General features: G+C 39.2%; 1 protein-coding gene across 6 annotated transcripts in view; it reads left to right on the top strand.

Moving 5' to 3' along the window:
- slc39a10 (solute carrier family 39 member 10) overlaps positions 1-15,159 on the top strand; it is a 76,154-nt gene that overhangs the window by 54,711 nt on the left and 6,284 nt on the right. For all 6 annotated transcript variants that reach the window (XM_069934618.1, XM_069934614.1, XM_069934616.1 and 3 more), the window contains exons 7-9: positions 1,010-1,336; positions 2,340-2,420; positions 8,656-8,846. In XM_069934618.1, coding sequence (XP_069790719.1) covers positions 1,010-1,336; positions 2,340-2,420; positions 8,656-8,846 — 599 coding nt within the window. The remainder of the gene's footprint in view (positions 1-1,009; positions 1,337-2,339; positions 2,421-8,655; positions 8,847-15,159) is intronic.

Genomic DNA, 15,159 nt, shown 5'->3' with positions numbered 1-15,159 from the left:
TTTGCTCCAAAGATCTGGGTGAGCGTCTTTCATTTTTGTCGGACAAAAGATGTAAATTTTCTTTCAGTTCTGTTGGTACCAGCAGTAGGTCTGCGATACAGGAAAAGGCACTTGGGTGAATTATTTTGCTGTGTCATCATTAATACGAGAACATTCTTCTTTTCTCCAATGATCCTGCTACATCTCCAGGACTTTATTTCACTGTGCACCTCTTCCCAAGCCTTTCTCATCTATTCCTCCATTCTGTCCTCTACCATTCTCTTCCTTCTCCAATTTAAGTCTCCTCATAACTCCTCAGTTTTAACCCCATTAACCTTTATCCACCTACCTCTACCCCTTCCCCCACATGACTACTTGCTCGAAGCTAACAATATATGAGCACTGAAATCAAATGCTGCATACTTTTCTCAAAGTAAACATCATGGATAACAACTGGAGGGGAAAAACAAAAATTTCAGGTCCAACATCACATTAAAGCAGTAAATAATGTTCTCTCCCTCTCCCGCTATATCTATTTCACATTTGCTCCACTTTCTTTAATTAGTTTATTGAGGTTGGAATTACTTTAGTTCTTGTACTCTCTCCTCCCTTCTTTCCTGCTGCTAACTTGGTCAGTACTGGCAGCAGTGGATTCTCTGCCTTCAGAGCTGTTGTGTTGGAGCTGGGATGAAAGTTGAGCCTTATTTATAGATATTAAGCTGAAGTAACTTGATTTGGCTGAATTGACTGTGATTGTACAAAAGCAAATTTAAAGGTGTTTTGTCTGACAGCTTAGTTTTACAGGGGACTTCCATTGATTCAAAGTATTTAAAGTTCTTTGTGAGGGAAGTTTCACACAGAATAATTTTTGCATGAAATATTAATTTATTAGTTTAAGTTTCAAGAACTACCAGTTTGACTGCAGCAAGTAATAATTCTGGTTCATATGTGCATTGTACAATGTGTATGACAATTGACCAGTTGTCATTATCAATTGTCTGCTTTAGTGTCTGAAATTACTTTGTTTCAGGAACAGACCAGCCGGATGGATTCAGTGAGCAACACAACGTAACCCAGCTTACAGATCTAGATGGCACCTTGGGATCCCCTTCAAAGGCATCTGTAACTCCCGACTTGAAGTCTGTTTACATTCATGATTCACATAGTGAAATCGATAGTTTAACTCCAAACCATGAAACTAAAACCATGTCCAAAAAGCATCACTCAAATCCTGCACATCATTCTCATGGTCACTGCCATTCTAATAAAGAGATGCAAGATGCTGGCATAACAAATATTGCTTGGATGGTTATCATGGGAGATGGTATGCACAACTTCAGTGATGGGCTTGCAATAGGTAAGGGAAAAATCAGGTTATATTACCCAAAATCATTGCTTTAGCGTTGTCCTAGAAGTACTCCACTGCACCCTCTGGTACTAATATCAGAAAGCCTATCAATTATGGTGTAGTAATGTCCAGAACTTCCTGATATTTTGAGACTTTAAAAGGCTATTTAATATCAAAATTTTGAAAAAGTTACAGATCTGTGAAATATTTCAAAAAGATTTTTGTTTTATATGCTAATCCCCTCTACTGGGCATTTACAAGTAAGCAGATGGACATTATGATGTGCAAATATTTGTTATTAATAATATAATTGTAGGCTTGATATTCTGAAATACCGAGTAGAGTTCTTGGCTCAGTTTAGAAGTGTAGAAATTCTCCAGTCAGTGCAGATGAATCTGATTTTCATATCTGAGATAAATTTGATTTAAAAGCCTTACATTCATTTTCACACTCACTAAAATTAACAAACTTTCTGGTAAATTTGTGTTCAATTTAAGAAAATATTTTGGAGGATGACAGAATTTTGAAGTATTTATTTTGTATATTATCTCAATAAATAAAAGATGGCTTTGTTTAAAAACCCAACGGTAATCTTTATATGCTCCAACATGGAAGATTCATGGATTTATGTACAAATACTGCATTTTGTAAAATAGGTTTGCACTAAAGAGGCATACTTGTGGCTAAAATGAGCTGCACATCCATCTAAATAATCTCTTTCATTCTGACTGTAACCTTAAAGCTCATTTAATGGAGCATCTGCTCTTAATTGTGCTGCAAATGTTATATTCAAACATATATAAAAGGACATGTTATATTCTCACAACCTCCTGATTCCCCTCCAGTGCATTTCAGGTCTTAAAGAATACAAAGTTAGTCATTTTAAAGGTTCGGGTGTTAAATATTAATTGTGTATTTGCCTACAATTTGTCTATTGATTCTTGCTAAATAATGCAAATGCGTGAAGCATATCATCTTTATGGCTGAACTTTGACCCCTTTCTTCCTTCTAGGAGCTGCGTTTAGTGCTTCCATCACAGGGGGACTGAGTACTTCCATTGCCGTGTTTTGTCATGAGCTTCCTCATGAGCTAGGTATTCTGCTTTAATCGTATCAGAATAACTTGTCTTGCAATTTCAAATGTTTTGAAAGGGAGGAGAAAGCAATTTTGCCAAAATTTGCTCTTAATAATAGGAGCAAAACCAAAAATTCCAAATCCAAACCATTAAAAGCTCGTATTATACAGCTCAGTTTGGGTAGCCTATTTTAGGAAGGATGTGAGATGCATTGAGCATACATTATGGATGATGCCACAGATGAAAATGAGATGTAATGAGAGAGATTAATTAATTCCACCAGCAACGAGGAAGCCTGCGATGACAGTCAGTGGAGGGTTTTAGTAGTAATGATTGCTTGTTTCAATGGGAAATCAGTATCAAGTTGTCAACAAATTTCTCACATGCATTTCATCGGTTCCACACTCAAGCTTTAAAATGACAAATACCAATTCCACTGCAAACTCTAAACCAGTGGTTTCTATCTAGCACAGCTGAGCTTCATATGCATGGTTGTAAATGATGTATCATGCCAGTTACCACACTAAGCTGTAAGTACGTTCATCTCACTTAACCAAGAAGAAAATTGTATTCTTCTACATACCTTTGATTCTCATTGTGTCTAAGTGTTGAATTCAGCACGTACATAGACATCAGACTGATAACAACCTGTCACCTTTCAGCGTTTCTTTTGGAATCCAGTATTTTGCTGCTCCCCACCCTCTGTCCAAGTTGAATGACTTTAAAAAGCTTGCAGTATGGAGTGCTTGATTCAAGTGTACCATAAACTTTATTTTTCCTTGAGCCACTTTTATACAGGATTGGCAGCTGTTTGAGAGAAATGTCCATCCTTTAGGAATCTGGCACTTACGTCATCTACTTTTGGCACTGAAGGGATGAAAAATGGCCCTGGAGAAATGACCTGCCCCCCTGCAGTTAATTCCAGCAGAATATTTTGTGTGCATACGTTCCAACGTCTTAGTGGAGGCATCACTGCCCATTAAACATTTTCTCTTTGACTGAACTCCACATTTGCTGTAGATTTGAGCCCAAGCCAGCTCTGGCTGATAGAGCTATCAAACCTGGGAAGCTGACATTGCTCAATATTCTATCAAGGCAAAATGTTGAGGTACAATTCTGCTGACAGCACTTGCTTGAAATAAATCAAGTGTTTGGTTATCCTCATTTAGTCATTTGGGAGTTATATAAGCAAAATGCTGTTCTGTATACTTTCATTTCCTGTAATTTCAGTAATGAGAATGTTTGGTAAAGCCACAGATTCAGTCCAAAACTTGTCCATCTGCTTGTTTCTATATTTGGTTTCTGCATGTTCTGTCAGTTTTTGCTTCTTATTCTTGTCAACACATAGTTGCAAAAACACTGAACATTTCAATACTTTTGGTGGCAATTAAATGGAACAAATTATTTTTTATTATATTGAAACAAATATTCTTTTACGTAATGGAATCACTAATCTGCTGATATCCTCAAAAACCATTTGACCCACGACTTGGATCTCTGCAATAGGCTTCCTTTGCCATTTTTCCAGCAAAGGTGCAACATTTTTGACAAAAGTCACACAGTAGAACTTGTAGTTCAGGTGCTTCTGCCCTGTTTCCTCTTGGCAGTTAATATAAAAAGTTTCAAGGTCCTTGGTTAATTTCCACACTACAAATGTGGAATGTAGCAGAATAGCACCAGTTTGACAGAGTATTTAAGCAGATCCTTCTCTTGCCCATTTAAAAAATAATTGACACTGACTTTTCTATCCTCCCAAACTTTCTGTAATTTTCAAGTCAAGTTTATTGTCATCTGATTGTCCAAGTACAACCCAACGAAACAAACGTGAAGACAACACACATACAGAAATAATACATATGCAGGACAAGTATTATTTTTATTAAAGTAAGTAAGTAAATATTGTATTGTACAAATGAGAGTCTTGGATATTTAGTGTGAGCAGTTCCTTTGGTTGTTCAGCGTTCACTGCCTGTGGGACGAAGTTGTTTCTCAGCCTGGTGGTGCTGGCTCTGATGCTCCTGTACCACTGTTGCACCTTCCTGACAAGTGAGGAGATGTTGAGTGTCCACAATAGGTCACTTGTTAAAGTGAACTCCAAGGAACTTGGTGCTCTCCGCTCTCTACTACAGAGTGTTGTGTAGTGGAATGTGGTCATTCGTGGTGCTCCTGAAGTTCACGATCATTTCCTTCGTCTCGACTACGTTGAATCTCTGGTTGTCACTCTCACACCATTTCACAAGATTCTCCATCTCTTTGTAGCGTGACTCATTGTTGCTGATGAAGCCGACGACTGTTGTTTCATCTGCAAACTTGATGATGCTATTGGAGCTGGATCTGGTGATGCATTTGTGGGTCAGTAGCGGAAAACAGGAGCGGGCTGAGCACACAGCCCTGAGGTGCGCCAGTGCTCAACATGATGGTGCTCAATATTCTGCTACCCACCCGGACTGACTGTGGCCTTTTCATTAGGAAGTCCAGGATCCAGTTACAGAGAGGTGTTGAGTCCCAGTGAGGACAGCTTGTCCCAGGCTCTAGGGAATTATCCTATTAAACGTCAAGCTGAAGTTAGTGAACAGCAGCCTGGTGTATGAGGCGTCATTCTCCAGGTGTGCCAGGATGGAATGAAGTGAAAAGTGTATAGCATCGTCTGTGGAATGGTTTCTTCTATAGGCACATTGAAATAGGTTCAGCATCTCTGGGAGGTGTGCTTTGATGCGTTCCATCACCAGACGCTCCAAACATTACAATGGTGGAGGTCAATGCTACAGGGCGGTAGTCATTGAGGCCTGTTATTGTTGCCCTTTTGGGTACCAGGCTTATGGTGGCTATCTTGAACCCTGTGGGAACGATTTAACTTTTAAGAAACCATTTCTTTTTTTTAAGATTTAAATTTAGACATACAGCACAGTAACTGGCCATTTCAGCCCACTAACCTGTGCTACCCTATTTTTTCTTTGGCTTGGCTTCGCGGACGAAGATTTATGGAGGGGGTAAAAAGTCCACGTCAGCTGCAGGCTCGTTTGTGGCTGACAAGACCGACGCGGGACAGGCAGACACAATTGCAGCGGTTGCAGGGGAAAATTGGTTGGTTGGGGTTGGGTGTTGGGTTTTTCCTCCTTTGCCTTTTGTCAGTGAGGTGGGCTCTGCAGTCTTCTTCAAAGGAGGTTGCTGCCCGCCAAACTGTGAGGCGCCAAGATGCACGGTTTGAGGCGTTATCAGCCCACTGGCGGTGGTCAATGTGGCAGGCACCAAGAGATTTCTTTAGGCAGTCCTTGTACCTTTTCTTTGGTGCACCTCTGTCACGGTGGCCAGTGGAGAGCTCGCCATATAACACGATCTTGGGAAGGCGATGGTCCTCCATTCTGGAGACGTGACCCATCCAGCGCAGCTGGATCTTCAGCAGCGTGGACTCGATGCTGTCGACCTCTGCCATCTCGAGTACTTCGACGTTAGGGATGTAAGCGCTCCAATGGATGTTGAGGATGGAGCGGAGACAACGCTGGTGGAAGCGTTCTAGGAGCCGTAGGTGGTGCCGGTAGAGGACCCATGATTCGGAGCCGAACAGGAGTGTGGGTATGACAACGGCTCTGTATACGCTTATCTTTGTGAGGTTTTTCAGTTGGTTGTTTTTCCAGACTCTTTTGTGTAGTCTTCCAAAGGCGCTATTTGCCTTGGCGAGTCTGTTGTCTACACCCCCGATACATTTCGAAAGGTGGGAGGAAACTGGAGCCCCTGGGGAAAACCCACACAGACATGGGGAAAACATATAAACTCCCTATAGATATTGTGGTATTTGAACCCTGGTCCCGATTGCTGGTGCTGTAACAGCATCATTTTAACCTCCACATTAACTGTACGTTTCAGACCAGTATGAATTTTGAGGATAGAACCAGCCTATTTATTTAAAGGCAAAGATTTGGCTGTTATTTAAAATGCCAGTAATATTGGAAATCTGCAAAATTAAGCATGAGAATTTGCTTAATTACAGATGTTACAGTGAGAGAATAAAATAGAGGCTCTGTTTGCTGAGACAAATCTTGTGGGAGGCAAAGCATTAATGATTTTATCTTACTAAAAATACCTTTCTTGTCAGCCGTGGAAAGTGATGCATTGATCCTAAAATAAATACTTTGGTTGCCATATAAATAAATAACACCTGTGTTATTTCCCAGGCATCAGAGGTGTTGTGAAATGTATCTGCCATTTGCTTTGTGCTGAACGCTAATTTAGTGTTTAGTTTGAGTTACTGAAATTAATGTCTCAGAGTTGTATTAGAATCCAACCATAATGTAAGTTTGAGACAAAATAAATGTTGAATTTGCTTGACATAAGTGAAGGAAACTCCCTACACCTTTCTGTTGCTTTGTCAAAAAAACAACCATCAACTGAAAACCATCAGCTGAAAAGATGTGTTCAACTAGTGTCAATATTGGTGACTCTAAAAAATGGTTTAAGAAAATACTTCAAAACCAAGTTCTTACCATTCAACCAGGTCAATGTTCGAGAAATCTGGAAGTGGCTTTGCAATTGTATGAATATAACTAAATTTAGAACATTTTAATGGATAATAATTGTTCTACTGATACAATCTCAAACATTAATTTGGGGTTGAATTTCAGTTACAGTATTTTTCTACCATCTTCTGCATTCTGTAAAATTCACCTATATATCTTGTCTATTAGGCTACCAAACTTGGGGCGGCTCAGTTGGCATAGTGGTTAGCGCAACACCTTTAGAGCATCAGTGATCAGGACTTGATTTGAATCCCGTGCTGTCTGTAAGGAGTTTGTACACTCTCCCCGTGTCTGCGTGGGATTTCCCCAGCTTCCTCCTACCATGCTAAACGTACTGGGGCTGTAGGTTAATTTGGTGTAAGTTGGGCAGCACGGACTCGTGGGCCGAAATGGCCTGTTAGCATGCTGTATGTCTACATTTAAAAATTAAAAACCGGAGTTGTTGAGTCTTTATTTTTTAATGCTTTCTATTTCATTTCCTTTTAAGTCTGTGCAATGGCATGCAATGCTGCCCACTCAGCAAGTTATTCTTTAGCTTCTGGACTCCTGCATCCTCTCCTCACTTCATATTTGGTATTAATCCTTTTTCTGCAGACTGTTACATTGTAGTCAGTTTTAAACTTTGCAACGTTGCAGCTGGCTTTTGGGAAAGTTTGACATATCAAACTTATGTATGCATTTTATTGTACTCTGCACCTGATCTTGGTGTAAGTCGAAGGCACAATGGGCTGACTATATTTTAATCAGCGTGTGGAATATCCCTACCATGACATTGCATCATATTATGAAGTTAATGCAGCATGTCTGTCCATTAAATTTTGATGCTGTATCAGAGCATTACCAAGGGAAAATGCTGCAATATACTTTAGTCTAGAGTCCTAGTGAAAACCTGGTTTTCTTTGCTGCAGGTCTGACTGACAGATTATTATTGGCATGATGTGGACTTGAGGCTGATTAATGAACATTTTAGGCCAAATTCAAAAAGTCCTCCTGTTTAAGAATCTGTCGTTTGAAAGTGGGGGATTTTTATATTTGTCATTTTATCCCACAAAGATAAGCTGGAAGGATTCAGTGGGTCAGGCTGTATCCTTTTGGAACAATGGACAGTCAATGTGTCAGGTCGGAGCCCTTTCTCGAAACTAAGGAGAGATGGCAAGCCATGGAAAAGAGGAGATCTGGGAGGGACCTAGAGGTAATAAGCTACTGGACAAATGAACTAAAGGTCAGGATCGTGAAGTGGGGAGACCTTGGAGGGGTGGGAGTTGATTGAGTAATGGAATAGGTTGAGAAAGTAGAAAAACTTTGCTCAGTATTACTGCTCCTGCAGATTCTTGTACATCTAGTTTGCTGAGATGCAGGTACCTTCATTTAAAAAAAAAATTAGTTTAGATGAAGAGCATATAGAAATATACTATGGGAGGCATTAAAGCTTCTTTCTCAGTCCAATATGTTCCTGCAGCACATGCTGGGAAGTTGCATACATTCCAAAACTTGAAGATCTCTATAGTGAGTGGTAAACACATCTTTCTTTCTCTCAGTCTATGTGATTTGATCGTGCACAGCAATGGGAAATTAAAAGAATTCTGTAAAGGTAATGATGAAGGAAGTTGAATCGTTAGTGGTTTATAATCAGTTGCATAGTTAAATTTTAAAAAGTCTTATCTAACCGAGATAGAATTGAAAATAATTAATTGTAAGAGAACTTGCACCTTTGTAATTGTATTTTTTTTCCTCACCAGGTGATTTTGCCGTTTTGATTAACGCAGGGATGTCTGTGAAACAAGCTATTGTTTACAACCTCATGTCAGCTCTGCTTGCATATGTTGGTGTAGTAATAGGTATAGCTGTGGGACAATATACTCATAATTTAACCCAGTGGATTTTTGCCATCACTGCAGGCATGTTCCTATATGTGGCGTTGGTGGATATGGTGAGTAATATTGCACAATACACTTTGCATAATTGTGCTTTTAAAAAAGGATGCTCTTAAGTTATCACATTTAACTTTATTTTAACTTTGTGTAGTTTTAATATTCATTGAAATAATGCATGGCACTTGTTTATACTATTAAAGATAAAACATGTCGCTAGAAGTTTTGATTACAGTACATTTCATGGGACAGGAATGGCAAGCACTGGGGAACAAATGGGGGGAGGGAAGTTTAGGGGAGACATCAGAGGTAAATTTTTTTTTGCACGGAGTGTAATTTTTGTGGGTGTCTGGGATGCCTTGCTGGGGGTGGTTGTGGAGGCTGGAGTATTTGGGAGACATGGACAGGCACGTGGATGGGAGAAAAATAAAGGGTTATGCAGTAGGAAGGGTTTAGTATTTTTTTTGGTAGAAATATATATAGGTCAGCACAACAGCAAAGGCTGAAGGGCCTGTTCTGTGTTGTAATGTTCTATAAACCAGATCAATTAAATGTGTGCTTTATTAGCAGTTTATGTAAATTGTTATGTAAATGTAAATTGTAAACATTTACAATTCACATTCCAATTTGCTCCAGATCCCAGCTATGAGTAATGAAGAATGGACTGCTTTGGTTCTTGCCTGAATGATGTTACTACTTGGTTAAATTACATTTGAGGATTTTTTTTACTTGACTAAAAATGTTCAACTTGTTTTTCTTTACTTTTCACACTAAATGTACCAAGTAATTTGACAGGTATTTTAATGACCAATTTTGAAATACATCAGAAAATTAAGAGTGCAATTAAAATTTTTCAAATGTCTTCTTTATTCAAGATATCCCTTCTTTCTCTGTCATTCACAAAGTTCTCTCTCATTATGTACATGCTGATTTGGTTGATTGCAAAATAGGAATACATTGGAAGAAATCGATTTGATGATCCTTGAAAATCCAGTTCCACCAACAAATTTGCTAGAAAATTAAATATAAAATTAGTCTTCCAAGATAGAAACTAAATGCAAAAGATTTATAGGTCTGCACTGTTTTATCTTCCTGAAAGGTTATTTCTTGCTTTAAATATATTTTTATTTTTCACACTGTGAACTATATCAACCAAAATATTTACAAACCTATCTCATTAAATTTACACAGTGGTCTTTTCTCTCCTTTTTTTCCCCCTCTACCCACCCCCCTCCAATACCCGTAAATATTCAACATGTACAATGCAATAAAACCATAAAACAATATCTTCACATAAAAGAAAATAAACAAGAAAAATGCGTCATCTATTTATTACACACTGAATCCAGTCGTTTTGTCTTATCATTTTCATTTTAGGGGATGGAGGTCGTAGCAAGCTCTCTCTGATATGTTCCACGTATGGTTCCCAAATTTGTTCAAACATTGTGACTTTATTTTTTAAATTGTTATTTTTTTCCACTGGAATACATTTATTCATTTCCATGTACCATTGCTGTATTCTCAGGCTCTCTTCCATTTTCCAACTTGACATACATTTTTTTGCTATCGCTAAGGCTATCATAATGAATTTTGTTTTGCATTTTATCAAATTTGAGGCCTAATTCTCCTTGTGTTACTTAAAAGAAATATCTTTGTTTTTTTGGGTGTGTTATTTTTTGTAATTTTATTTAGTATCTGATTTAATTCTTCCCAAAACGTTCTTGGATACTTCACTTTTCCACCTCCATCCCCCTTTTCCCCATTTTCATCTTAGGTTTCTCTTATTACACTTAATATACGACAACACATTTAAGACATAAAGTACCCCCGCAGTTCCCACATCCATTAATACCTTAACCCCAAAAGTCCCCTCCCCCCTCTCTGAGTTGCCCCATATCCCTTGCCGGGCGACCACAACTCCCTTTTTCATTTGGGTTGCGATCTTGTTCACAGCGTCAACTGATTTTGCAGTGACGGTTATTCCCCCTCTACCCAGCCTTCTCCAGAAAACACTTCACAAAGCTCTCTTTTTTCCCCCTTACTCCCTTCCTTCCCTTCTCTTTTCTCTCTTTAGTTCTTTACATATACATTGTTTTTACATCTTTATATATACTTTATCACTGATCTTCATTCTTGTTACATCTCTTCTCCTGTTCTGCAAACGTTCTGCGAATTCTTGCACTTTTTCTCGATCCGAGAACGGTCTGTTTTGCTCCCCGGGTATAAATATTGTAAGCACGGCTGAATGTCTTAATATGAATTTGTAACCTTTTTACCAAAAAGTTGATTTCGCTGTAATAAATTCCTTCCTCCTCTTTAAGAGTTCAAAACTTAAGTCTGGGTTAAAAAAAAATAATTTTTGACCCTTGTATTCCAATGGTTTATTATCTCCTCTAATCTTATTCCTTGCCCAGTCCAGTATATTTTCTCTTGTCTTATATCTCAAAAATTTTACTAAGATGGATCTTGGTTTTTGATGTGGCTGTGGTTTCGGAGCTAATGCTCTGTGTGCCCTTTCTATTTCCATTTCTGTCATTCCCAGGACCTTCGGGATCCATCCTTTTATAAATTTTCATGTCTGTGCCTTCTTTACCCTCCTTCAGGCCAACTATTTTTATGTTGTTTCGCCTACTATAATTTTCCAACTTATCAATTTTCTGAGATGACAACTCTTGTCTCTTTAATTTTTCTCGTCATTCACTTTCATTTCTACAGCTGTTTCCTGCTCTTCCATACTTTCTACTCTTTTCCCTATTTCTGTCATTACCAGTTCTAACCTTTGCATTTTATCTTCTGTTCTTTTCATTTTTCTTTCAATTGCATTAAATTCTAATGAAGACCCTTCTTTTAGTGATCTCATTTGTTCTTCAAAAGACTATTTATATTCTGTTCATCAGTTTTACCTTTTATTTCTTTGTCCATCAGTTTTACCTTCTATTTCTCTATGAATATCTTGATCTTCTTCCTCTTCTTCGTCTGTATCTGTGTTTGTGTCTTCTTCTCTTCTTTGTGTCTGTATCTCTTCTGTTTTTCCCAATGAGCTTGCTTGTATCTCTTTGTCGGGCCTCTTCTTGCTGTTCCTCCCCTCTTGGTCTGCTCGTCTGTTGTCTTTCTTGACGTTGGTCTTTGTGTCGATCTTTCCTCCGTCTGTCTTCCACATCTGTTTCATCACACCCTCTTCTGCTCTTTCTTATCCTCCAGCTGAGAGCCCTGGTGTCAGGTGTCTCTCAGCTGCTCGGTCTGTGACAGCCTGCTCCTCTGCTGAGCCCCCCTCCCAGTGTCTTCTTTCTCCTCTGATTGCACTCTGCACCTGCGCGACTCCTCGCGCATGTGCCATTGTGCACTTTTGTTTGGCTCTGAGAGCCATTTTTGTAGTGTACTGGCTGGTGGGTCTCAACTCTGCAGGGCAAGTACTGACCTTGAGGGTCCGCGTGCTCCTCGTCACCACAGCGTCCTGTTCTTTCCTGCAGGTAAGGCCACCTTCTCCGGCGCCTTTTTTAACTTTTTTTCTAGCTGTTCTTACTTTCTCCTTCTTGGAAACCATCTTCTTTCTTTTCTCTGTATCTTTATCTTCTATTTCTTGTACTTCCGTTATGCTTTGCTTTTTCCTGACTTTTTTTTCTATTTTCCTGGAGAGTGCTTGTTTTTCCCGACCGGCCACTACCCCACTGCGGGGGTACTTCCAAACCCCACCTCCTGCACTGAAGTTTGGAGTGAGATTGGAAGGTAGAGCCCAGCATTTCCTTTCATTTAATTTCCAGTCCATGCTGCATCTTGAGAAGGAGTAATGCAAGATCCTAATGTCAGTTGAAATCCTTTGTGCAAGGAATTGAAATCCACAGTAATAGGCTCTCTTGATGCCCAACACTGTTAGGTCTCGACTTGAAGCTGCACTGGGGGTCTTTAATGTAAGCTTTCCTTTCAAGTCCACAGCTTCTGACAGCAGTTGGTTTTATACATTCAGTCCATTACTATCACACCATTTGTGTTTTATTTTCTGGCAGATGATGAGGTAGAGAGTGTGGATCGGAAAAGAGGTTAAGTAGAAGTCCTAGCTTGACAGCTTCCAGTGAGCAAAGATTCTGTTCCACAGTAAATTCATCTTGGAATTCACTGTTGCAAATTAGGGCTTTTTAAAAACTTTTTGAAAAGATCATTAATTAGAAAACAGAATCAATTTTGAGGTAGTAATGAAGAGCTCATGAAAAATGACAGCTACTTCTAATATTTGAAGATGATTGCAAAATATCATTTGTGTTTTCTGTGATGTTCCAGATATGTTATAGTCATGCAGCATGGAAACAGGTTCAACTTGCCCATACCAACTAAAATGTCCCATCCACACAGATCCCACCTGCCTGCATTTAGCCCCTAATTCCTGTAAACCTATCATAGCCATGTATCTGTCCAATTTTTTCTTAAAGATTACAAATTTTGCCCCACCCCACAATAAACCTGTCCTCTAGTTACTGAATCCCCTACTCTGGCCAAAAGGCTCTCTGAGATCAATAAAACAGCTGTGCATGATTTCACTTTTTAGAAAATATTACAACCCAACAGTTAATTTTGTATCTTTGTCTTCTGAATAAGTCTTTAATTCTATTTTCTGCTTTTTTTTCTTCTGATAGATAAATGTAATTGGGGGGGGCACGGAGAGTAATCAAGGGATATGGGGGAAAAGGCTGGAAATTGGAACTAGGTGTGAGCATAATTCTGCTTAGTGTAGAGTCACGGAATAGATTCGATGGACCTAATGGCCTGCTTCTGCTCATTTAACTTGTGAACTTGTGTGCTTAGACTTCTAATTTTACTTTTACTTAGAACCATAGAACAATTTTAGCACAGAAACGGGCCTCTTTGACCCTTCTAGTGTGTGACATCATTTTTTGCCTCTTCCCACTGACCTGCACCTATTCATATGACTACCTGTCTAATTTTCCCTTAAATTTTAAAAACTAGCCCGCATCTACTACTTCAACTGGAAGCTCATTCCACATTCCCACCAGTCTGAGTGAAGAAGTTCCCATTAAAATTTTCTTTCACCTTTAACCCATGTCCTCTTGTTTGATTCTCACCCACACTCAATGAAAAAGCCTATCTACATTTATTCTGACTATCCCCCTCATAATTTTAAATACTTTTGTCAAATCGCCCCTCATTCTTCGACACCCCAGGGAATAAAGTCCTAACCTGTTTGACCTTCCCCTATAACTCAGTCCCTGAAGTGTGGGCAACATCCTCGTAAATCTTCTTTGCACTCTCTCTGTCTTATTGATATCCTTCCTGTACTCAATACTTTGATGTATGAAGGCCAATATACCAAAAGCTTTCTTTATAACCCTATCCACATTTGACGGCACTTTCAGGGAATTATGTATCTGTATTCCCAGATCCATCTGTTCTACCTCACTCCTCAGTTCCCTACCATTTACCATGTATGTCCTTTCTTGGCTTGTCCTTCCAAAATGCAACATCTTACACATGTCTGCATTAAATTCCATCTGCTATTCTCTGGCCCATTTTTCTATCTGGTCCAGATCCCTTTGCAAACTTGGAAAACCTTCTTCACTGTCCACCACACATCCAATCTTAATGTCATCTACAAATTTACCACACCATCATTCAGATTATTGATATAGATGGCAAACAACAATGGACTCAAAACCGATCCTTGAGCCACACCACTAATCACAGACCTCCATTCTGATAAGCAGTCATCCATACTACTCTCTGCCTTCTCCTATCCAGCCATTGACAAATCCAGGTCACTACTTTATCATGAAAACCTAGCGTTTGAACCTTCCTGACTAACTTCCCATGTGGGACCTTATCAAAAGCCTTACTAAAGTCCATGTAGACAACATCAATAGCCTTTCCTCCATCAACTTTCCTGGTAACCTTGGAAAAACTCTGTAAGACTGGTTAAACGTGATTTACCAAGCATAAAGCCATGTTGACCATTCCTAATCAGTCCTTGGCGATCCAAATGATTGTATATCTGATCTCTTTCAAAACCTTCTAAAAATGTACCTACTATTGACATCAGGCTCACCGACCCTGATGTTTCCAGGATAACTTTTAGTGCCTTTTTTTAAACAATGGAACAATATGAGATACCCTCCAATCCTCTGACACCTCACCTTTGGCTAAGGACATTTTGAATATATTTGACAGAGCCCCTGCGATTTCTACATTAACCTCCTTCAAGGGCAGATGCAATATCTTGTCAGAACCTGGGGATTTATCTACCTCTTATTCGCTTTAAGACAGCAAACACTTCCTCCTCTTTAATCTGCATAGGTTCCATGACCTCACTGCTTGTCTTCCTTCCTTCCCTCCAATGAATATATGCCCTTTTCGTTAGTGAATCCT

Source organism: Narcine bancroftii, chromosome 4 (genome assembly GCF_036971445.1).
Source record: "Narcine bancroftii isolate sNarBan1 chromosome 4, sNarBan1.hap1, whole genome shotgun sequence".
NCBI lineage: Eukaryota > Metazoa > Chordata > Chondrichthyes > Torpediniformes > Narcinidae > Narcine > Narcine bancroftii.
This window is presented reverse-complemented; position numbering and strand designations above follow the sequence as displayed.